This window comes from Nerophis lumbriciformis, linkage group LG25, assembly GCF_033978685.3.
Source record: "Nerophis lumbriciformis linkage group LG25, RoL_Nlum_v2.1, whole genome shotgun sequence".
NCBI lineage: Eukaryota > Metazoa > Chordata > Actinopteri > Syngnathiformes > Syngnathidae > Nerophis > Nerophis lumbriciformis.
The window spans coordinates 10,667,678-10,694,034 of NC_084572.2; the positions used below are offsets into that span (position 1 = coordinate 10,667,678).

Consider the following 26,357-nt stretch of genomic DNA (forward strand, 5'->3'; position numbering starts at 1 on the left):
TCCACTCTGTTTCCTGAGATCCAGGGTCAACGCAGCCGTCTACCAGCAAGTTTTAGAGCACTTCATGCTTCCTGCTGCTGACCTGCTCTATGGAGATGGAGATTTCAAGTTCCAACAGGACTTGGCGCCTGCACACAGCGCAAAATCTACCCGTGCCTGGTTTACGGACCATGGTATTTCTGTTCTAAATTGGCCCGCCAACTCCCCTGACCTTAGCCCCATAGAAAATCTGTGGGGTATTGTGAAAAGGAAGATGCAGAATGCCAGACCCAAAAACGCAGAAGAGTTGAAGGCCACTATCAGAGCAACCTGGGCTCTCATAACACCTGAGCAGTGCCAGAAACTCATCGACTCCATGCCACGCCGCATTAACGCAGTAATTGAGGCAAAAGGAGCTCCAACCAAGTATTGAGTATTGAACATGCTCATATTTTTCATTTTCATACTTTTCAGTTGGCCAACATTTCTAAAAATCCCTTTTTTGTATTAGCCTTAAGTAATATTCTAATTTTGTGACACACGGAATTTTTGATTTTCATTTGTTGCCACTTCAAATCATCAAAATTAAATGAAATAAACATTTGAATGCATCAGTCTGTGTGCAATGAATAAATATAATGTACAAGTTACACCTTTTGAATGCAATTACTGAAATAAATCAAGTTTTTCAAAATTTTCTAATTTACTGGCTTTTACCTGTATATCCTGCATATTCAATACTGGGCTCAAGTTGATTGTACAATGAGTCTTTCTTGCAGTGATGAAGTTCTGACTCTGCTCCAGCAAATAATAAACAAGGTACTTTAAGTTCAGGTATAAATGTACAATCGTTCATTTCAGTGTTTTTGCGAGTGCTAAGCTAACATCTGTACATTTAAGAACCATGATGTCCTGAGCAAAGGTTTGGAAAAAAAAAAAAAAAAAAGAGCTTAAAGTCTTAAAGTGTTGCTTTGTGTTCATACTATGAATTGTAAATGTTTAGTTGTCACATTTGCAATGTTGTTTTACAATGTGTACTAATATATTACGGTTATTATATATATGAATATATTTAATGACACAATACATTGTGGATTTCTTTCTCAACATTTGTTTTTTTTAATTGCTTGTCATTGTTTAGATTGTTGCTGTTAATTCAAGAAGGAAATTATAACTACTGAACATACCAAGCTGGTAGACCTAAAGGCAGATTTTCAAATAAACTCTTGTTACACTGAAAAATAATGTTTTTTTACTGTTTTTATGTAAATATTTGAAAAGTGTTCAAATGCCAGTTATTAGAAATGTAGCCCTGCAGCTGCCCCTCTTAAATACAATGAAGTCTTCATTTAAAACAGGGGTTCTTAACCTTTTTGACCTTGGGGCCCAACTTTTCTACTACAGAGGGGCCTAGGGCCCATTCAAACTCACTGAATTAGTAATCTTAATATTGATTTTAATCATATTCAGTGATAAAATGTAACCTACTTAGTTTACAACTTTGTCAAATGATAGGAAACCATGTGTTAATCACAAATATTATCATTTATTTAACACCTGAACCGTAGGCTTATGTCAGGATGAGTACAAAAAGAAGTACAAACCAAAAATACTGCCAGGCATGGGATTTGACCACAATGAAAAAGACTGAAAAAATTTCCGGGGGTCTGGGGGATGAAGGCCAGCCAGGTCCAGGGCGGTGCCCTGGTGGGGGGACAAGGGGGGCGATGCCCCCCGAAGCTCCTGGTTTTTCACCAATTTAACATGCTAAAATTAACAAAGACAGCACCATTTGAAGAAAATATTTTAGTGTTTAAAGACATGAAAACATCATTAATAGAACATACATAACCAAATTATCCTAATGAATCACTGTATATGGTTCAGTCCCAACAGTATTTAGTCACTAATATTTACATCTTGTGTTCATTTCACATCCACAGGTGTCACATTGATCAGTGTTATTATCTACAGTTTATTTACAGTATTACCACATTACTTCAGTTCACTTCACACATTAGCTTAATATTACAAAATAGTATTATATGCAGATTTATTTCAAATAAATTGTTAACTGGAATCAATAATGCGACTCTTTGAATTTCTGTAATTTCATAATATATTTTCACGTGGCTTTTTATTTTTAGAAAAACCCATTTATATTTCGCAAAGCAATAATTGGTTAATATTTAAAACAAACATGCGTATTTCGCAAGCAAATATTTTTTATCTTACCTCATTATTAACAACCCTGTCTGCAACTGAAGTGGGTTGTTTGGGTGGATCTTTCCTCTCGATGTCTACGGCAGTTGTCGATGTAAACAAAGGATGAAGTCCGTAAGGTTTGCTCACTTTCGGTTGACATCCAAAAGTACCAGCTAGTGAATAGTTCGTTTTCCTTGCTTCAAGTTGTTTCATATGTTTTTGGCGTTTCGCATGTACTTCCAAAGCCTTGAAACCTCGTGATCCATAGTCAATATTATCATGACACCACGTGCACAAAACCTTTCCGGGACGATCGATTTTCCGAATAAAATCACCGAACAAAGTCGTAACTTCCTTCTTCCCAACAGTATCAGTGATTTCCCTTTCCATCCAGTCCCATCGAAACTTATTTTTGACATGTTTATCAATTTCTTTTACTCGTAAAGCGTCCTTTCTCTCGAGAACCGACATCGTTTACATATGGAAAATGGCGGTAATAACCATTATGAATGATGACGTTAATAACGTCATCATTCATAACAGATGTCCTGATTGGTCACAGAGAACATATCGACCAATCAACTACGGCGTAATATAAACTACGTCTCGAATCTTGATTTAGGGTCGGGAAAAAAAACGGAAAAACGGGAGATCTTTTTTTTTTTTTTCCCGAGATTAAAAAGGACGGAATTCCGACTTTAGACGGAAAAATCACATGCCTGTACTGCATAAGAAGGGACTCATAAATAACTAAAAAAAAAAAAATGTAAATACATTGACGTTAAATAAAATCAACTAAATTAATCTTAATGTTTGCACTTACAAAACCTCTCTATGACTTTAGCTCCAGACTTCCTCTGTTTTTATTTCACAATGTCATTACTGCCACAAGTGGTGGAAAAGTGTATTACCACTGTGTACCAAACGGACCACAGCTGAGAAGTTAAAGTAAAGTTAAAGTCCCGACGATAGTCACACACACACACACACACACACACACACACACACTAGGTGTGGTGAAATTACCCTCTGCATTTGACCCATCCCCTTGTTCCAGCCCCTGGGAGGTGAGGGGAGCAGTGAGAAGCAGCGGTGGCCGCGCTCGGGAATCATTTTGGTGATTTAACCCCCAATTCCAACCCTTTATGCTGAGTGCCAAGCAGGGAGGCAATGGGTCCCATTTTTATAGTCTTTGACATATTTTTTGCCGCGGGCTAGCAATGGTTAAAAAACACTGATTTAAAACACGTCAGCCAGGATCTTTGGGATTTTTTTTGTGTACATGTAATTTATTTGAAATTACTGCTGTGATTTCGTAAGAAGTTTATGTTAGTAATTCAAGAGCATGTTCCTTTAAGAGGGGCTTTGCTTACAACAAAACATATGACAATATTGCAGTTGTAGTTGCACAAATACAACCAAGTGTGAAAAATGATTCCCAGAATGACTTAATTTAACACGTTAATAATATAAGATAAGAGGAGAAATGTCTTAGCTGCGTTGTCTGTGTAAATCCAAGTAGTCGTCCAGCACAGGTCCACTCCTAACGCTACACAGGCCACACGGCGACCACGATGATGGCAATAAGAAGCAGCACGATCACCACCAGCATCCCTGAGGGGGAGCAAAAAGAGAGCAAATTAAATCCTAAGTGTGCACAATGATGGCAGTTTGCGATACAATACATTCTGTATTTCCTCGTGTGGTGCCCAGAGGTGTGAATGCAGTATGCACTCAACTGCAAAGAGTACCAGGCATCTACAAAACCCAAAACTAGTGAAGTTGGCATGTTGTGTAATTCATAAATACAAACAGAATACAATGATTTGCACATTTTTTCCAACTTATATTCAATTGAATAGACTGCAAAGACAATATATTTAATGTTCGAACCGAGAAACGCAACACATTGCATTTTTTGCATTTTTACCACTGTGTTACATGGCCTTTCTTTTTAACAACACTTCGTAAACGTTTGGGAACTGAGGAGACCAATTTTTTAAAGCGTTTCTGGGTGTTGTTGATAAATGGCTTCCGCTTTGCATAGTAGTGTTTTAACTTGCACTTACAAATGTAGCAACAAACTGTAGTCACTGACAGTGGTTTTCTGAAATGTCCCTGAGCCCATGTGGTGATATCCTTCACACACTGATGTCGCTTTTTGATGCAGTACGGCCTGAGGGATCGAAGGTCCGTAATATCATCGCTTACGTGCAGTGATTTCTCCAGATTCTCTGAACCTTTTGATGGTATATGTACAAAAAAAAAAAAAAAAAGACTTGATAACAATGCCACAAGTGAAATAAAGTGGCAGGAATGTTTAGAATAAACTCACAAATAACGCTAAAATGTTCAAATCATATTTTCTTCCAAAAAACATGCATTTTTACGTGTGAGAATTGAGCGGAAATATCCACTGTTTCAAGCAAATAACTTTTAACAACGTAAATACCTCAAACATTTCAGTTTAGCCTAGCTGGCTTCAAATATATTTTCCGGGTGATGGTTTTATCAAGTAGCTTTTCATATTTCCAGTGGTGTGCAGAGTTTTGAGATCGGCCAATGCAAAAAGCGCCAGAAAAAACTACACTCACTAAGTTTTTGTTTCATTTCGTCAGACGTCACGGCATTGTTGCAGTGATTTTGGAACTGCAATACCTACATCACTGTTACATCCTTACTTGACACAGTAGCATAATCCAAGCTTCATTAGTGTCAACATTTTTTATTTTTATGGGCATCACAATTGCGCACATTTTTTCCCCCACTATTATATGCTACTGAGCCAAGGATGTCGTTGTGGCTTGTGCAGCCCTTTGAGACATCTGTGATTAAGAGCTATAAAAGTAAACTTTGATTGATTGTACTGTACACCCCATTCATTCATGAATGTCAGCGCACAGGGTTTTTGTTATTGTTGTCAATGTGTTATGCGCCGCTCAAGATAACACGTTTGATAACACTTCTTCACTGAAGTGCATGTTCAATGGAGACATTACTCCCATAACACAAATTTCAAATCCAAGAATACAAATTGAAAGAGTAAATGAAACCAAATTTCTAGGCATAATGATTGATGATAAAATGAACTGGAAATCTCATGTAAAAAATATATACAACATAAAGTAGCAAGAAACACGTCAATAATGAATAAAGCAAAATATGTTCTAGACCAAAAATCACTCCATATTCTCTACTGCTCACTAGTGTTACCATATCTGAGTTATTGTGCAGAAATATGGGGAAATAACTACAAAAGTACACTTCATTCATTAACGGTGTTACAAAAAAGATCAGTTAGAATAATACATAATGTTGGATATAGAGAACATACAAACCCTTTATTCATTGAATGGAAAATACTGAAATTCCACGACATAGTGAATTTGCAAACAGCTAAAATTATACACAAAGCAAACTATAACCTGCTACCCAATAATATACAACAATTCTTCTCAACAAAAGAGGAGAAATATAATCTTAGAGAAAAATGTAATTTAAAACATTTGTTCGCACGTACAACACTTAAGACCTTCAGTATACGTGTATGTGGAATTAAATTATGGAATGAATTAAGCAAAAAAATCAAACAATGTACTCATTTAATCCACTACAAAAAATTCTTCAAACTTAAAGGGGAACATTATCACCAGACCTATGTAAGCGTCAATATATACCTTGATGTTGCAGAAAAAAGACCATATTTTTTTTAACCGATTTCCGAACTCTAAATGGGTGAATTTTGGCGAATTAAACGCCTTTCTAATATTCGCTCTCGGAGCGATGACGTCACAATGTGACGTCGCATCAGGAAGCAATCCGCCATTTTCTCAAACACCGAGTCGAATCAGCTCTGTTATTTTCCGTTTTTTCGACTGTTTTCCGTACCTTGGAGACATCATGCCTTGTCGGTGTGTTGTCGGAGGGTGTAACAACACAAACAGGGACGGATTCAAGTTGCACCAGTGGCCCAAAGATGCAAAAGTGGCAAGAAATTGGACGTTTGTTCCGCACACTTTACCGACGAAAGCTATGCTACGACAGAGATGGCAAGAATGTGTGGATATCCTGCGACACTCAAAGCAGATGCATTTCCAACGATAAAGTGAAAGAAATCTGCCGCCAGACCCCCATTGAATCTGCCGGAGTGTGTGAGCAATTCAGGGACAAAGGACCTCGGTAGCACGGCAAGCAATGGCGGCAGTTTGTTCCCGCAGACGAGCGAGCTAAACTCCCTGGATGTCTTGGCTCACACCGTCCCGAAGATGATCAAGAGAAGAATATCGACCCTAGCTTCCCTGGCCTGCTGACATGAGGGTATGTCTCCAGAATATATTAATTGATGAAAATTGGGCTGTCTGCACTCTCAAAGTGCATGTTGTTGCCAAATGTATTTCATATGCTGTAAACCTAGTTCATAGTTGTTAGTTTCCTTTAATGCCAAACAAACACATACCAATCGTTGGTTAGAAGGCGATCGCCGAATTCGTCCTCGCTTTCTCCCGTGTCGCTGGCTGTCGTGTCGTTTTCGTCGGTTTCGCTTGCATACGGTTCAAACCGATATGGCTTAATAACTTCAGTTTCTTCTTCAATTTCGTTTTTGCTACCTGCCTCCACACTACAACCATCCGTTTCAACACATTCGTAATCTGTTGAATCGCTTAAGCCGCTGAAATCCGAGTCTGAATCCGAGCTAATGTCGCTATAGCTTGCTGTTCTTTCCGCCATGTTTGTTTGTGTTGGCTTCACTATGTGACGTCACAGGAAAATGGACGGGTGGTTAAAATCAGGCACTTTGAAGCTTTTTTTAGGGATATTGCGTGATGGGTAAAATTTTGGAAAAAAACTTCGAAAAATAAAATAAGCCACTGGGAACTGATTTTTAATGGTTTTAACAATTCTGAAATTGTGATAATGTTCCCCTTTAACATGTTTACAAAGTACAAAAAACAAGAACCATGATAAACATTCTGAATTTATTTCATCCATCCATTCATTTTCTAGATAATCTTACTTATCTCACCATATGAAATACAACTTACTTCAATAATTATTATTTATTTATTTTTATTGTTATTACTTATGGAGTATATTGTGAATAAATTGAGAACAGGAACAAAAGTTTTAGCAACCGCTAAAGGAAAAGGGGTAGGATTAAATAAGCTCTGCTTCTTCCTACTCCTTTTCGAACACGTTGAACAGAGAAACTGGAAATTGTGATGTATCATGTTGTATGCATGCATGTTCCAAATAAACACAAACTCAACTCAACTCAAGTATACACCTAGTGTTAAAAATATGCTCTTCTCCAGGGCGCTTCAACAAGAAAATGTATTTGATGGGTTACATTTGTTGCTGACATGCGGTTTAGCATGACTCGAAAATGTAGCAATCATGCAAAGCAGCTGAGGAACTTGAAGGCCAACGCATACTTGGAAGTGCTAGGAGACCTTCGTGGCTGCCGACTAATTTTCTCCTTGATCTAACAAAAGCCCCGAGAGCTTATGCTCTCACCGCATATCACGGCTCTTCTCCTGATGACATCACGCATATTACATGCGTTGAAGAACCACAATAGCCTTATTAACTACAGACTGCGCACAGTGATAGGCATGTGTTTCTGACTCTGCCTATGAGAGGATAATGGTTGTTTTTCCACTGATACTATGGAAGCAGGGCTACATCTACAAACAATCTTCAGAGTGCTTTCCCCCCAGGACCTGGGAATATCACATTTGTTATTGTTAATTGCCATGAATACAGAAAAAGTTAACCCCCGGGAAATCACTAGGAATTTTTTAATCGTGTGAAATTTGACTGGTTAAAACTTGGAGTGCAGGATAACTATTGGACTTATAATTATCAAAGAGGAATCATGGCGTCATACCAATAAATCCAATAACAACAAAAAAATTGCTCCGATAAACTATTGAAAAAACACTCAAATGAGGCTGGATTACTCATGTTAAAAGGGAACTGCACTTTTTGGGGGAACTTCGTTCACAATACTTACGAGAGACAGGAAGACAAAAGCTTTTTGGGGCTTTTTTTGCATTCTAACATGTAAAAATCAGCTTGTTCTAAGTGGCGAGCAATGCAGCTAATGGGAACAATATGTTCTGCCTCTAAATCACTTAAAAAATGCATTCAAAAACCACCATCAATACTTCATTTATATTCCGTAACCTGTATAATGCCCAAGCTGTCGTGACATTGTTATTGTAAGAGCAAACAGTGAGGAACTTCTTTCTAGCATACTAACACATCAGCATGCTACGGTATTATCCATAAACTAGTTACGGCGAGAGATAAGCTAGCTTTTATGTCAGCAATCAGAGTCGCTTTTGAGTTTGTAACACAATGCGATAAGACACCAATCTGTACTGACTGAAAAACATGAACAATCATTTTAGAGTATCTGTAAAGTATTAGCCCACATTTTATGTTTTGTTTGTACACATCTACCCAGACAGGATATGTACCGTAGTTGTAATAACACACATGACGTGCTGCATGTATCATGTTCAATATAATAATGACTCACTTGATGGACAGTTGTGCGTTTGGTCCAGCTAACTAGGGACCTTTCCAGTTGATTTTGGGTAAGCATTCCATTTCTGTCGACATAGCTTGGCTCTAAGTTCCACATTTACACCGTCAAGTCACGCCGACCTCACTCTCTCGTCTTCCGTCTGCTCGAACGTTTCACTCTCTTCGTGATAGTAGTCCATCCTCAGTATATTCAGGTTCAAAAAGATAATGTTGTGAATCCTCATTTGTCGAAAAATAGTCATCTTTGTTGTCTGTTACCAAGTATGCCATGATTAGAACACACATGCCTTTGTTTCCACAAGTAGGAACACACATTTGTTGCTGGAAGTCAGAAGTGCACTGCTATGGAAACGGAAATTAGTTCCGGCAATAATTAAAATGACCAAGATACGGTAGATATTGTACAAATTGTCATGAAAAGTATGTTACTACATTATATATAGACTTATAGTGTGTATATAAAATGTCAATGGAGGGTTTTGAAATTGTTTTAGAGGGCTTTGAAGGCTACATTAGCCGCATCTTCCAAGCATTTTAGTTTTATTAAAAGTTAAAGTACCAATGATTGTCACACACACACACACACACTAAGTGTGGTGAGATTATCCTCTGCATTTGACCCATCGCCCATCATCTTTAATATCTAAAAAAAAAAAGATGTGTTTCTCTCATAATGATTGTGAACAATAGACAAAATTCCAAAAAAGTGCAGTTCTCCTTTAAGGTAAGCAAATCAAGCGTTCATTTTCTCCTGCTCGTGCTGTAAACTTTAAATCTTTTCTGTTACAGACTAAAAAACAATGTTAATAAAGTTTCCAACAGGACAATGACCCCAAACACACGTCAAAAGTGGTAAAGGAATGGCTAAATCAGGATAGAATTAAGGTTTTGGAATGGCCTTCCCAAAGTCCTGACTTAAACGTGTGGACAATGCTGAAGAAACAAGTCCATGTCAGAAAACCAACAAATTTAGTTGAACTGCACCAATTTTGTCAAGAGCAGTGGTCAAAAATTCAACCAGAAGCTTGCCAGAAGCTTGTGGATGGCTACCAAAAGCGCCTTATTGCAGTGAAACTTGCCAAGGGACATGTAACCAAATATTAACATGGCTGTATGTATACTTTTGACCCAGCAGATTTGGTCACATTTTCAGTAGACCCATAATAAATTCATAAAAGAACCAAACTTCATGAATGTTTTTTGTGACCAACAAGTATGTGCTCCAATCACTCTATCACAAAAAAATAAGAGTTGTAGAAATTATTGGAAACTCAAGACAGCCGTGACGTTATGTTCTTTACAAGTGTATGTAAACTTTTGATCGCGACTGTATATATGCATATGGACACACACGGAATTTTGGATTTTCATTTGTTGCCACTTCAAATCATCAAAATTAAATGAAATAAACATTTGAATGCATCAGTCTGTGTGCAATGAATAAATATAATGTACAAGTTACACCTTTTGAATGCAATTACTGAAATAAATCAAGTTTTTCAAAATATTCTAATTTACTGGCTTTTACCTGTATATATTTTTTCCATTTTAGCAATGTGTTATGAAGGCAATATTTGGGGCAGGGCTGAACGCTGTCGACAGTCCCATCATTGACTCAAGATGTCCATTGTTATTTAGCATGCTGCTGGTATTTTGCCCAGCCTTTCACTTTACGTTTACATTTCTCTCATTCTTTGGCACTCTGCTCCTTTTCCCCCACTCCCCGGCAGCCTAATTAGTGGTCTCTTCCCAGGGGGAAAAGACTGGACGAGTTAGTTCGAAGTCATTCTCCAGAAAATGATGCTTGCAGTCGTAGTGGTGGTCTGATGAAATGGAATTAATTGATAACCCCTTACTAGAGACATCACAGAGTGCATTTATATATGTTTTTACTTTTATAGAATGTGAATTAAGAAGAGAAACATGTTCTTTTGACAGGAATCCTTTGTGTTTTGTTGTTTTTGGATCTTCATTTTAGTTTCTAGTTGTAATTTCTTTTATACATGAAAAAGTATTGCCTGTCCCAACATCTGTCAGCAATCATTGACATAAAACAAGAGCAATGATGACAGAGGTGTGTATCATGTGCGTATGTAAAATTTGAATGGAGCTTTCTCTGACACTATAATAAAAAGCAGACATGAGACATCCACCCTGTCCCTCCTCTTCTTCTTCTTCTTTGACCAGCATCCACATCTCCTGACCCTTGGGACGCCTCCACAGACGAATGGCAAAATGACATTTGCTTTCCAAATAGATTAGAATTCTGCTGTGACAGTGATGCTTGGGAGAGATGCTCGGTGTCTGACGATAGACTGACCACCCAGGAGCTTTTGGAGACCACAGTCTGGGTTCATCCCATCTGAGCAATTTTTAGACACATCAGCAAGACAAAAAAAAAAACCGAACAATTGGTGTGAGTCCTGGATAGGCGAGACAATCTTGAACCTCCCACACTACTCACTCTGTGCCCTTTGCTTATGGTTCAAAGACCTTCTCGGACCACAAAAGAATTGGGTGACCCTCCAAGGAAAAGGGACACATTTTATGTTAACACTCAACTTTTTTCCCCAAGAACATTATCAACTGAACAACTCTTCCAATGTCTTGTGGGTCAAATATGGAACAAATTAGATTTATATCCCCCTGTGAACCAGCATCGTCTGCAATGGACATTTCTTAGGGTCTACTTGTTTGGTCTTAGTTTCACATTTCAGAAGAAAATAGCCCTGTTATGCAAAAGAAAAATGTCCACAGCAGAGGACAGTTTAAAAATCAGTCCTGTTAGGCCGAACACAAACATCCACTGTGGAGGACGGTTTAAGAAAGAGCCTTGTTATGCAAAACACAAATGTCAACTGCAGAGCAGGGTTACAAAAAAACCCTATTGAGAAAAAGGTTAAAAAAAAAACAGCCCTGTTTTGCAAAACACAAACGTCTATTGCAGAGGCGTTTAAAAAACAAACATAAATAGCCCTGATATGTGAAACACAAATGTCCACTGAAGAGGAGCGTTAAAAAAATTGCTCTATTGTGCAAAACACAAACGTCTACTGCAGAGGACAGGTAAAAATAGCCTTGTTATGCGAAACGTCAACGTCCATTGCAGAGGATGGTTTAAAAATCAAACACAAATAGCGCCGCTATGCAAAACACAAATGTCCATTACAGAGGTCGGTAAAAAAATTGCCCTATTATGCAAAACACAAATATCCACTGTAGACGACGGTAAAAAAAATATTCCTATTGTGCAAAATACAAACGTCAACGGTTAAAAAATACCACTTCAGGTTATGTTGTTAAGGCAGCCGCCTTAACAACACAGAGCCACCGCCTAAACTAACGTCTTAACAAGATCTCCAGCTACACGTGCGCATTTAAAAAACGATCTCTGTCCCCAAGCAAACGCATACACTGAGTGTCATATGCATGCCAAAATATTACTGGGCGCTGTATGCTAGGACTTAAGACCATTTTGGCCAATCAGAAAAATCCAAAAAGTAATTTCCGGAGGCGGCATATATCAAAAATGGCGGGTCACGGCAAGAAAAAAGTTATATATGTGGACTGAAAGAAGTAGCGCTACTTTTAAGCATCATTTTAGAGTTTAAAGTTAACAAAACTCAACAAACTGGGAAACTTGCCAGTTCAAGTATGGTGACATTATTACCCGATTTTTGGAGCGGTACGGACTTGGAGGGACATCTTAGGAATTTCCTCATCAAAAAGAGGACATCACAAAAACAACTATCGGCACTAAACTGAAAGCGATTATTGGAAAGTACAGACAATCAGTCGACGCAGGTGGAAGAAGTGGTTACAGTAGAGTTGTTTTGCTGTACTTTCAACTATGCGAGCAGATCTGGGGCGGTTCTCCATCAACTACATCCATTCAATTTGAAATAGAAACATCAGATATCTACACAAGCTCTCACAGGAGTTTGGATTCTTCATTCACCCTTGACAGCCTGGTCACAGACAAAGACATGCCAAATGACGTACAAGAGCAGCAAGATTCCAATGGGAGCAATCCACAATCTTCTGTGGTGAAAGAGAGAAGAGCTCTACTTCAGGTATGTGGGCGCTAACTGCTTTGCTAGGCAGTTAAAAGGCAGATAGATGTTGTATATCTGGAGCATCAAAACATTTTATATGAACTGCACTGCAATTACAAATGCTCTCAGATGACCACTTTCAACAATGTGAAATTAGGGCTGGGCGATATATCGATATCGATCGGGTTTGTCTCTGTGCGATATAGAAAATGACTATATCGTGATATCGAGTATACGTTCTCACGTAGTTGCTTTTAGCTGCGGGCATTACACTACTGGCTCTCCTCGCTCTTTCCTGTGTCTCCTTCTCACAGACAGACAAGCACACCTTACACACGTCACATACTGTCACATCACCAGCTGAGAGGTAGCAGCATGGTTAGATGTGATGCTAGCGGAGTGGTAATACAAGAGAAAGAAGGTGTGAATCTGGTAACAAATGGAGGAATAATTAATTCCCCCAAAAAACAGCATCTGGCGGTGGTTTGGTTTCAAGTGGGAAGATGTCGAACAGACAACCGTAATTTGTCAAGTGTGGAGCAAAAGCGTTGCTATAAAAAGTAGAATTACTGCTGTAACAAACAGTTCAGGGTGTCCCAAGTTACCGGAGTGTTAGGTAAGGAGGAGGAGTTTTGTCCCTCCAGAGTTGTTGCCATAGGGCTGTGACGTAGGGTGTGTGTGGTTGTGGAAGGAGGTGTGTGATGTTGACATTAAAGAAGCGGTGGCTACCGAACCTGCTCTAATGTCTCCCGTTTATTATTTTATTAGATAAGTACACTGTATAGGCGAACCCAGGACACTCGGCTACACTGCTAATATGTAGCATCATTTGAAAAGTCACCCGCTAGACAATGAAGAGGGCTTACTCCGCACGTCAATATCTCCGTTCGGTGCCACACGTCCACACCATCAAAATGCCGAGGCAAACATTTCCAGATCAACACCGTATGAAAAAAATAGTGATTTTTTTTAGTTGTGATTTCCTTCTCTGCATGAAAGTTTAAAAGTAGCATATATTAATGCAGTATGAACAAGAATGTTTTAATGTAGACACATAGAATCATCATACTGCTGTGATTATGTGCATCAAGTGTTCATTCAAGGCTAAGGCAAAATATCGAGATATATATCGTGTATCGCGATATGGCCTTAAAATATCGCAATATTAAAAAAAGGCAATATCGCCTAGCCCTACGTGAAATCATATTTTGCCCATTTGTTTGAATATGATCATTGTTTGACAACAGTGTGACAAAAAAAGCTTGCTTTGGAATCAGAAGTCAAGATGGTAAGCATATATTAAAGTTAAACTGTTTTAGATGTATTTAACTAGGGTTGTATTAAAAATGCTTTGAGTAGTTTCTTTTAATAAATAATATTGAGTTAAGTAACACTGCAGTTGCATTAAATATTTTTTTTTCCTTGAAGTGCTTTATTGACACACATTGTTTCCCGACGATGTGGAGGGCCGTTTGACACGTTGTAAATAACATGTCACTATCTTACACCTGTGCTAAAGTGGGTTTATCCCAAATAATGTATTCATGATTATTGAATGTAATTTTGTAAAAATCCTTATACATTTTTTTTTTTCACTAGGCAATACTCAACAGCCGTAAGCACGACAGACTAAAACGAAAACTTCCAATCGAGACAAAGTTGCTGAATGTAGTAGAAGAAGACGTCCAGATAAAGAAGAGACTTCTGGACATGATGGAGACATCAGACAAGCGATCGTCTGACAATCTAGACAAACTAACATCAAATTACTAAGACAAAATATTGACTTACTAATTTTCATAATAATGACATACTTAGTATCCCAGGTAACTAAGACTGTTTTGTGTTTTGTTTATACTTTACGGAAAAAAATATCGTATATCGCCATTCTGCAAATGGAGCGGAAAACACAACCGAAAATTGTAGGCTTCTTTATTTCTTTAATATTTGTATTTATTATAAAATATTGTTATCTGGCTCTTTTTTAATAAACAATGTGTTCAATTTAATCAGAGTATGTAGTCTATTGCCCCCCCAGGCTGTGGTGGCAGCGATGAGGTGGAGACGTGACGGCGACAGGCCGAGTTACACTGTTCCTTCCACCCACCCACCCCCTTCCCCGTCCTGCTGCCTATACCGGGCGACGCCACCTCCCACCACCTTAACTAACACATTTTCTGGGGGAAACACTGCACTGGTTTGCAAAACATGAACATCCATTGCAGAGGACAGTTAAAGAAACTCATTTAGCCCTGCTATGCGAAACGCAAATGTCCACTGCAGAGGACGGTTAAAAAAATTAGCCCTATTATGCAGAACAGAAACATGTACCGCAAAGGACAGTTAAAAATAGCCCTGGTTTGCAAAACACAAACATCCATTGCAGAGGACAGTTAAAAATAGCCTTGTTGGGCAAAACATAAACGTCCACCGCAAAGGACGGTTAAAAAATAACCCTAGGTTTGCAAAACACAAACATCCATTGCAGAGGACAGTTTAAAGCACAAATAGCCCTGTTATGCGAAACATAAACATCCATTACAGAGGTCTGTTAAAAAAAATAGCCCCGTTATGCAAAACACAAATGTCCAGTGTAGAGGATGTTTAAAAAATAATCCTGTGATGCGAGACATAAATGTCCACTGCAGAGAACGGTTAAAAAAAATTGCCCTTTTATGCAAAACACAAACATCCACTGTCGAGGACGATTCGAAAATGGCCCTGTTTTCCAAAACACAGACGTGCACTGCGGTGGATGGTTAGAAAATGATCCTGTGATGCGGAACATATATACGTCCACTGCAGAGGATAGTTAATACAAAGCCCCGTTGTGAAAAACACAAATGTTTTCTGCAGTGGACGGTTAAGAAAATAGCCCTGTTTGAAGAAGGACAACAGAATAGCTCTGTTACGCAAAACATAAATGTCCAATGGAGAGAACGGTTGAAAAACAATCATTATGCAAAACACAAACATCCATTGCAGAGAATAGTTAATATTGGCCTGTTTAGAGAAACAAAAACGTCCACTGTAGAGGACAGTTTTGCAAAACACTGCACAGAGTGGTTGAAAAATAGCCCTAAACCATCTGATAACGAACTCCTCCACCCAAGTGGAGGAGTTCAAGTACCTAGGAGTCTTGTTCACGAGTGGGGGAAGAGTGGATCGTGAGATCGATAGGCGGATCGGTGCGGCGTCTTCAGTAATGCGGATGCTGTATCGATCCGTTGTGGTGAAGAAGGAGCTGAGCCGGAAGGCAAAGCTCTCAATTTACCGGTCGATCTACGTTCCCATCGGAAAAGAGTGGAGCACCATTTCCGGGTCAGGGAGGACGTCCTACCCCAATTGTTGGAGTTTAAGTACGTCTGGGTCTTGTTCACGAGTGAAGGAAGAGTGGATCGTGAGCCAGAAGGCAAAGCTCTCAATTTACAGGTCAATCTACATTCCTATCCACACCTATGGTCATGAGCTTTGGGTTATGACCGAAAGGACAAGATCACGGGTACAGGCGGCCGAAATGAGTTTCCCCCGCCGGGTGGCGGGGCTCTCCCTTAGAGATAGGGTGAGAAGCTCTGCCATCCGGGCGGGGGGAGCTCAAAGTAAAGCCGCTGCTCCTCCACATCGAGAGGAGCCAGATGAGGTGGTTCGGGCATCTGGTCAGGATGCCACCTGAACGCCTCCCTAGGGAGGTGTCCCTGACCCAGAAATGGTCCAACCGGTAGGAGGCCACGGGGAAGACCCAGGACACGTTGGGAAGACTATGTCTCCTGGCTGGCCTGGGAACGCCTCGGGATCCCCCGGGAGGAGCTGGACGAAGTGGCGGGGGAGAGGAAAGTCTGGGCTTCCCTGCTTAGGCTGCTGCCCCCGCGACCCGACCTCGGATAAGCGGAAGAAGATGGATGGTTGGATGGCATCTGAAAATGTGATGACTTGATGTTTTTTTTACTTGAAGAAAAAAACATAGAATGAACAGATCCTACTGATCAAACATGTTGAGACAAATCTGTACATCCTGCAATATACAAAGTATTCTTGCTGAAGTTATATTTCGCTTCTATTTTCCCAACAGTTTAAACATGTTTGAGGACCGAATAACATACTTGAAATGTAAGCCATTATCAGAAGTAGTGCGCTACTCTGTAGAGAATGGAAGTGCTGACGCACTGATGTTAATGCCTAAGCTATACAAAGAACACACCACTCTCTGGGACCTTTGTCTTATATAGACAAAGGACTAATCCATTCAAATTCACAACTTTCACTACTAAATCCCCCCCCCCCCCCCCCCCCCAACACTAATGAATTAAAACAAGCAGAAATGACTATATAACGTCCCTATTTACTTGAAATTATTTTTTCTCTAGTTAAAAAAATCTTACCTCTGCACCCAAACATAAATGTCAGGACGTTTCGAATGCACACTTGCCAAATAATTCATGTAAAGTCACCAATAAGACCCAAAAGCCACATTCCCCCATGTAGCACGTTTCAGTTTAGCTCACCATGGTGTCGTTCGAAAGGTTAGACCCTGGTCTGGCTTGTGTTTGACTGCAATCAGTAGCGAAAATAAGGTGACATCATAGTAAGCCGACAAAGCGTAACCCCCTAATGACTTCAACACAAGCCAGTTTTATGCAGAGAACAACTCACATCAGTGAACAGATGCTATCTCAAAATGCCGGTGCATGATAATGATGCAACTATGTGTAATTTGGCACCCGAGCAGCTTCCCTTTTTGCTCGACCTGTGTTGTAGATGCCACGTCTGAAGGCGGAATATTGGTGCAACAACTTGGGTCCTCCTTAATTATAGGTCGGTGCAGTTTATGCAATAAAGTAAGACCATAGGTACAGTAAGTTCAGTTTTTGTCCTGTACCATTCCTGTTATAATATGGATGTGTATCATAGCGCTATCCTTTGTCTACAGAACCGTTGTGATGTAAGCGTACCAAAAAGTGTTGCAGTATGGACATCGTGCAGGGAGTGGCATGGTTGCTTCCGCATCAGTGTGTGAATGTGTGTGTGTGTGAATGGGTGAAAGTGGAAATAGTGTCAAAGCGCTTTGAGTACCTTGAAGGTAGAAAAACGCGATACGAATACAACACATTTATGTATGTTAGGGTTGTGACCAGCCAATATTGATATTTAATGTCGGTCAGATATCAGCAAAAAAATGCATCATATAACATCGGCTTGCATCCAAAAATCTCTGATACACACAGTCCTGCAGCGTGTTTACTCGTGCAAAGCTAGACAGCCAATGAACATCTAAACATGCTCCAAAAGTAACACAAAGTTGGTCTTTTCTTGTATTTTAGTGAAGTCATTTAAAGAAAGGTAAACATGGTAGGCTATGGGAGCAAGCAGATACACAACAGCTAAGCACACAATAGCACACAAGATAGACAAACGTAATATTTTACTTAACTGAACAATGTTTCAGTCTAAAACACAATATGTGTCATTATAAACGGTCATCAAATAATTATATTTTCATATGATTTGCTGATACAAAGTCTCCAAGGCAGAAGTGTATTAGAAAGTATCTAGTAACAAACGTGTCATTCAATGTAGTGTATCATTAGTTTAATTAAATGATATATCGTGGCCACTAGGTGTTGCCAAAAAAAAAAAAAAAAAATACCACTCCACTTCAATTTAAAGACAGCATGAGTGCATTTCAGCCTTTTTTTAACATTACACACTACAAAATAATATAAGTATTTATCATTTGCGCTGATTTCGTATCAGATCAATATCGATACCTTATCAGAAGAAAAAAAGTAGTATCGGGACACCCCTAATGTATGTTATGGACCAGCTACTGACTTTATAAATAGTCTTACATATACTAATATTGAAATTGGATATTTTTGAAGGCTAAGTTATTTCAGTGAAAAATGAAACTCTATATCAGTACACACAGAAATAAATAATTCGTAATTATTTGGATGATGATAGTTTACAGGTAAAAAAAAGAAAAGAAAAATTAAGTATCTCAGAAAATTTTTAAAACGGTCAAAGAGTTCATTATTACAATTTTACAAAAAGGAAGGAACTACAAAAACTTATTGAGCTGTAATAGACTTAGACTAGACTTAGACTTCCTTTTTATTGTCATTCAAATTTGAACTTTACAGCACAGATAAGAACGAAATGTTGTTACATAAGCTCATGGTAGTGCAGGATAAAAAAGCAATAAGGTGCATATATAAATAAATAAATATATATAAATAATATATAAATATATATATAAAATAAATAAATATATATAAATAAATAAATAGATTACTGTACAGATACTGTAAATATATTGCACTTTTTCACATGCGTCCACGTTTATGGATGTATGTTATATTGTCTTTTTTATTCCAGCGAGTTAAACCATTTTGGGGGGAGTTGAGGGGATAATTTAATTATGATAAATGATAAATGGGTTGTACTTGTATAGCGCTTTTCTATCTTCAAGGTACTCAAAGCGCTTTGACACTACTTCCACATTTACCCATTTACACACACATTCACACACTGATGGAGGGAGCTGCCATGCAAGGCGCTAACCAGCACCCATCAGGAGCAAGAGTGAAGTGTCTTGCTCAGGACACAACGGACATGACGAGGTTGGTACTAGGTGGGGATTGAACCAGGGACCCTCGGGTCGCGCACGGCCACTCTGCCACTGCGCCACGCCGTCCCCATGATGCGTTCAAGAGTCTTACGGCCTGAGGGAAGAAGCTGTTACAGAACCCGGAGGTTCTGCTTCGGAGGCTGTGGAACTTCTTTCTAGAGTCAAATACATCTCCATGTCCTAATTCCTCCTGATATCAAATACCAATGTATGTATAGAGACACACCTGTATATCAGTTTTTATTTCTATTTTGTAATTGCTCCAAAGTGGAGTATATTTGTGTAGAGTCTGGAAATATCTAATATAAAAATGTATCTATTACAAACAATAAACCCACTCAAAATATGTTAAGAATGCCATCAGCTGTCAAGAATTGACGTCGCTAAGTCTGCTAAGACATAACACAAAACGCCAGCTTTGAGGTAGTTTCAAAAAATAAATAAAGACTTAAAGCTGAGGAATTATAAACAGGCTGCCATGGTGAAAAAAAAAAGCCAGCCGAATAATTTGTGGCATGTTGTAGTTTCAAGTCTTTCTCTGCTTGACACAAAAACGTGCACAAAACAACAGGACCAAGGGGATGACAGAGGTGAATGGAAAAAAAAAGAAGTGATGTTGCAGTAAGGAAGGGGGTGGACTTTTCATTCAGAGACGGACAGACGCACAGCAGTATATATCAGCATGTAAGTACATGAGGGAATTTGCACACCCTCCAAAAACTCATGAAGTATACGTAGATGTCTTGAAATGCATTACACATACACCCATGAATTCTGTTTAATCCTGAAGTGAGCAAATGAAGGAAAGGGGTGTGGTGGCAGCTCTGGGATATACAAACAAGCTCTTACTCGAGCACCATGGGGACACAACCAACAGAATGAAGCATTTCAGGGGCGAGACCTTCACATTGTCTGCTCTGCTTCTGTTCAGCATCTGTGCTTGTTAGCTAGGTCCCGTCACACAACAAAGCAACATTTGCCGAAGCAACACCGTCTGAGTCCAAAACGGAGGCCGGTTCACACGCTCACATTCCATGGATTGGCTTTAGTCAGCTGCGGTAGTCCTCTTCAAAGAAGACTTAGCCATTGACAAACTATTTTCGTACATGACTCCAGAAAAGTTAAACAAATTGAAGCTCTGAGGTAATGCCGGCCACAGGTCATTATGAGGTAAAGTCAATTTAATAACTTACAGTACATAAATGTTGGAAAGTTACAGAGTTACTTGAAAATACTGATGAAGTCACCTAAATAATAAACAACTTGTGGATTTTGGAACATGAGCGTAGTTGCATCCGGTGGGGTTATTATTAGAAGGAAAACTGGTTTACGGCATGTCCAAGCGCTATGTTAGCTCCTTAATAGACTGTGTTAAGTACGTCCAAAACGAATAAACCCATGGCCCTGAAACATGTACATTGTGCATTGTACTTGTGCATGAACAATCAAGCTCGGGCCTGACCCACCTCTTCCAAGCGATACGTTAGTCAGGTAATGTTCCTTATTAGAACTTGTTAAAGGCCTACTGAAACCCACTACTACCGACCACGCAGTCTGATAGTTTATACATCAATGATGAAATCTTAACATTGCAACACATGCCAATACGGCCGGGTTAGCTTACTAAAGTGCAATTTTAAATTTCGCGCAAAATATCTTGCTGAAAACGTCTCGGTATGATGACGCCTGCGCGTGACGTCACGGATTGTAGAGGACATTTTGGGACAAGTAGTCTGTTTTCATCGCAAAATTCCACAGTATTCTGGGCATCTGTGTTGGTGAATATTTTGCAATTTGTTCAATGAACAATGGAGACAGCAAAGAAGAAAGCTGTAGGTGGGAAGCGGTGTATTGCGGCAGGTGTTGTGCCGGATAACGCACCCCCGCCGTAGAATGCACCCCTTGACTGTTGTGCCGAATAACACAGCCGGTGTTTCATTGTTTACATTCCCGAAAGATGACAGTCAAGCTTTACCATTGGCCTGTGGAGAACTGGGACAACAGAGACACTTACCAGGAGGACTTTGAGTTGGATGCGCAGACGCGGTACCGTGAGTACGCATGCAGCTGCGGCTTCCAAACATTTGATCGCTTGCCCGTACGTGCGTGCCGCTATGTGCATGTCACGTACGTAACTTTGAGGACTTTGGGGAAATATATGTGCTGTATGAACTTTGGGGAGGTGAACGGTACTTTGGGCTGTGGGATTGAGTGTGTTGTGCAGGTGTTTGAGTTGTATTGGCGGGTTAAATGGATGGGAGGGGGAGGTGTTTGTTATGCGGGATTAATTTGTGGCATATTAAATATAAGCCTTGTTGTGTTGTGGCTAATAGAGTATATATATGTCTTGTGTTTATTTACTGTTTTAGTCATTCCCAGCTGAATATCAGGTCCCACTCGCCTCTCACAGCATCTTCCCTATCTGAATCGCTCCCACTGCCCTCTAGTCCTTCACTCTCACTTTCCTCATCCACGAATCTTTCATCCTCGCTCAAATTAATGGGGAAATCTTCGCTTTCTCGGTCCGAATCGCTCTCGCTGCTGGTGGCCATGATTGTAAACAATGTGCAGATGTGAGGAGCTCCACAACCTGTGACGTCACGCTACTCGTCTGCTACTTCCGGTACAGGCAAGGCTTTTTTATCAGCGACCAAAAGTTGCGAACTTTATCGTCGATGTTCTCTACTAAATCCTTTCAGCAAAAATATGGCAATATCGCGAAATGATCAAGTATGACACATAGAATGGACCTGCTATCCCCGTTTAAATAAGAAAATCGCATTTCAGTAGGCCTTTGAGCATGTCCAAAAAAATAAACAATGACCATGACACATGTATATAGTATTGTGCATTGTAATTGTGCATGAACAATTAAGCTCGGGCCTGACCTACCTCTTCCAAGCGATACGTTAGTCATGTAATGTTCCTTATTAAAACGTGTTAAGTATGTCCAAAAATATAAACGATGACCATGAAACATGTATACAGTATTGTGCATTGTAATTGTGCATGAACAATCAAGCTCGGGCCAGATTCACCTCTTCTAAGAACTACGATAATCATGTTATGTTTCTTATTAGAAATTGTTAAGCATGTCCAAAAAAACATAAACCATGGCCATGAAACATGTATACAGTACTGCACAATGTGCTTGTGCATGAACAATCACGCAAGGGCCCGACCCACCTCTTTCAAGCGTGCTAGGGAAGGGTACAGTGTTAGAGTGACAGGTCAAAGCGCTCCCGCTTGTCAAATGAGAAAGAAATGAAGTTTTAAGTGTGCAGCAATCCCAAGCGCGGCAGGGATTGCTGCACACTTGAGTATGAGTGTGCCCAAAGTATCAAAATTGCCATAATGACTACTAGACCAGGAGTGAAAGAAAATGAGACTGCTCACCACAAGACGCTGACTTTTTCTCCACTAGCTTCACCCGTCGTGTCTCGTTATGAATGCGGCCATCTGTCTTGTCCACGAGATGCGCGAGGTCATCGATGATTTCTGAGAGGGGAAAAAAGGCAACATTGATTAAGACAACTTTATAGAACTGGTGTTCTATAACTACAGCAGTGACGTACAGTTAGGCGAGACAGGAGGGGCTCTAAAATGTAATATTTATATTTGTCCATTGGACCGTGGATTTTCAGTAAGATTATAATCAGACCAAAGAAACCTGAAATGAGGCGTTCAGGCAGAGCTTACCCTCTTATTGCCAATTCTTTATCAACCGGGTAGGGTTACGCGTGCGTCAGTATGTCACCGTTATGTTTACTGAAACATTTATTATACACCATGATTTTCTACAGCCTGTGTAATGTTTTCAATATGAGTGTGATATTATTATTTATGTTAATTAGGTAATAAAGTGCAGCTAAATGTTATGCTGCGAAGTGCATAGTTCTCTGGCACACTGTGATGGTGGCGTTCGTGAGCTGGCAGGTGTTTGCCATTGTCATTCTTTTACAGACAGGCAAAGATGCTGAGAGACTTTTGAAACTAAAGAAATTAGGATTTTTACAACAAAGTAACTCAGATTTTCTTGGAGAAGGATAAGCTCTTGGACCTATACAAACAAGGGTAAGACCCATCCATACATCCATTTTCTATCGCTTGTCCCTTACAGGGTCGCGGGTGTGCTGGAGCCTGGACAAGTCTCCACCTCATCGCAGGGCCAACACAGATAGACAGACAACATTCACACTCGCATTCATTCACTGGGGGCCAATTTAGTGTTGCCAATCAACCTATCTCCAGGTGCAGGTCTTTGGAGGTGGGAGGAAGCCGGAGTACCCAGAGGGAACCCACGCAGTCACAGGGAGAACATGAGAAAGATCCTGAGCCCAGGATCGAACCCAGGACCTATTGTATTGTGAGGCACACGTACCAACCCCTGTTCCTACGTGGTAAAACCACAAATGTTTTTCAGTTGTATTAACAAGTTAAAATAATTGGCATTAGGATGGATCGTGATCTTCAGCTCTAACTGGATCTTGAAGCGACTGGGATGAAAATAAACACCTCCAAGTCTGACTTCATGGTTCTTGCTCGGAAAAGAGTGGAGCACCATTTCCGGGTCAGGGACGACATCCTACCTCAATTGTAGGAGTTTAAGTACGTCTGGGTCTTGTTCACGAGTGAAGGAAGAGTGGATCGTGAACCAGAAGGCAAAGCTCTCAATTTACCGGTCAATCTACATTCCTATCCACACCTATGGTCATGAGCTTTGGGTTGTGACCGAAAAAACAAGATCATGGGTACAAGTGGTCGAAAGGAGTTTTGTCCATAGGGTGGCAGGGCTCTTCCTAAGAGATAGGCTGAGAAGCTCCGTCATTCAAGTGGAGCTCGGAGTAAGGTCGCTGTTCCTCTACATTGACTGTGAGGCACTTAGAGCATGTCCGACCGATAGGAGGCTACAGGAGAGGCTCGTACATACGGAAAGACTATGTCTCTGGAAGGACAAACAAATATTCTGAAAAATTTAAAAAAAACATTTTTATTAATTGTTGCTCTTCTTTTTCTTGGCAGTCTTCCAAACAAACAACATGTTTTAGCATTGACTGGAGAACACCAGAGTGAAAGCCCCTGTCAGTCCTTCACCAGCTATGAACATCACCGCACATCACTAAAACTGTAGTAATATTGAATAGACTAAACAGTTAGTCATCTATTTTATGATCAAAATACAGTCGACTATGTTACAAAACACGCATGCTTTCTGCAACCAGGGCACTAGGGATAGATTAAATGAATTATGACATTCAATCAAAAAAGGTTTAATAAGAACTGAAAGTAGAAGTCAATATAAGACTTTAGTCCCCAGAGATCCGTGAATCAACACCACACAACAATCCCACAGGTGAAGTCATCTGGAACATTTATTTCTGAAAAAAGCAGGAATGTTGTGTAGGAATTGATACATTTGTGCTGCATGCCGCTGTAATTAGTCATAAGGTTTTTGGCATGCCAGCCTCTGGATTTTGGCTCTACAACAACATCTAAATCCACTGAGGGATTCACAGTCATGCCAAAAAGCTGAAGTGATAGAACATGACCTTTAACTATAGCTATAACCCATGTACAGTACAGTATATCCCTTCATGTTTGGCAAGTCAGGTCTCGAAAAACATAATTCTCAATTTCCTATTGTAACCTATGCTTCCATATGTGACAGCTATTGGCCATGACTTAAATCTGGCACACCACAAAGAAGGCCTTGTTTCATTTAAGGTTTGTTTATTTAAAATGCTATTACACTGGATAAACCTCCAAAACCACAACATAGAGAGCATGCCATGTGCATGTACACACACCATTTGGGCTAGAGCAACTCTCATATCACATATCAAATTCTAAGTTCATAACTCAGCTTGTGAGCAAAAGCTATATTTTAAAATGACCTTCTGTAGTAGCCACCTGAGAACCACGGTCTACTGAAGTGGACTTTTGTTTTCGCTTAATTTTTTGGGTCAAAGCGACAAACAAATGTGATGTTTGTACCGGAGTATTTGAGTGTCTGTCAATAAGACTATGACTCTGTATTGACGAATTAGTGTGTTACACATGACTTCAATAAGGTGGCCTTCAATTGTCAAACATTTGGCAATGCGTTTCATTAAAAGTTAACTTGGAGTTAATTAAGTCACAATAATATCACAGCATAGTAACATAATACACAGATTTACTTTGGGCACAGCCTTATATGCTTTTGTCATTTAAAGGACGCGTAACGAGGTCAACACAAAACAATACAATGCTTTAAAATTTGGTAGATTTAAAAATGAGTGTCATTATCTACCTGATTGATGATGGTTTGTTATAAGGGAGATTATGTTAGTGATAATGCAGAGAGGTGCAGTTATAGACATTTTGTTGACAGTGTAGACCCATGGTGCACTGCTAAAAACAGCACTTTTGTATTGTAAAACATTTGATCGTTTAGCTTGAGATTATGGAGAAGCACAGAAGTAATTAAATATTTTTCACTGAATTACCCTGTGAACATGACTGCCCGGTGACCCTGATTGGTTGGCTGACAGTGCACAGTGTGTAGTCCACGGTTACCAACAATAACACACACGTCCAAGAAATTGAAAGTAGGCCTGTGCCGATAACAAATTTTGCTTGACAAAATATTGACATACAAATTATTGCAGATAAACGATATTATTGCCATTATTTTTATGAGACCAAATGATCCATTAATGTAATGAAAATGCATAATAATAATAATACATCCATATCTTTTCAAATGCAATAAACTTGTATTTCTTGTGTATTTTAACATTGTAATTGGACTGAAACAGTTTAAATCTCCAATTTAAATAAAACAAACAAATTCGAACAATATAATATACTCTGTCCGTCTGCAAAATTTTGCACTTCAATAAAAATTACAAACAAAAGCAAAATAATATTTTAAGGAGGGGACTGGGGGAGGGCTT

At 39.5% G+C, this 26,357-nt stretch overlaps 1 protein-coding gene across 1 annotated transcript in view; it reads right to left on the minus strand.

Moving 5' to 3' along the window:
• Window positions 1–1,585: 1,585 nt before the first annotated feature.
• The window catches only part of stx8 (syntaxin 8), an 83,394-nt gene continuing 58,622 nt past the window's right edge, over window positions 1,586–26,357 (minus strand). Inside the window, exons 7-8 of the mRNA XM_061984502.1 lie at window positions 22,816–22,917; window positions 1,586–3,798 (exon numbers count right to left, since the gene is read on the minus strand). Of these exons, the coding sequence (XP_061840486.1) occupies window positions 3,734–3,798; window positions 22,816–22,917 (167 nt within the window). The 3' untranslated portion in view covers window positions 1,586–3,733. The remainder of the gene's footprint in view (window positions 3,799–22,815; window positions 22,918–26,357) is intronic.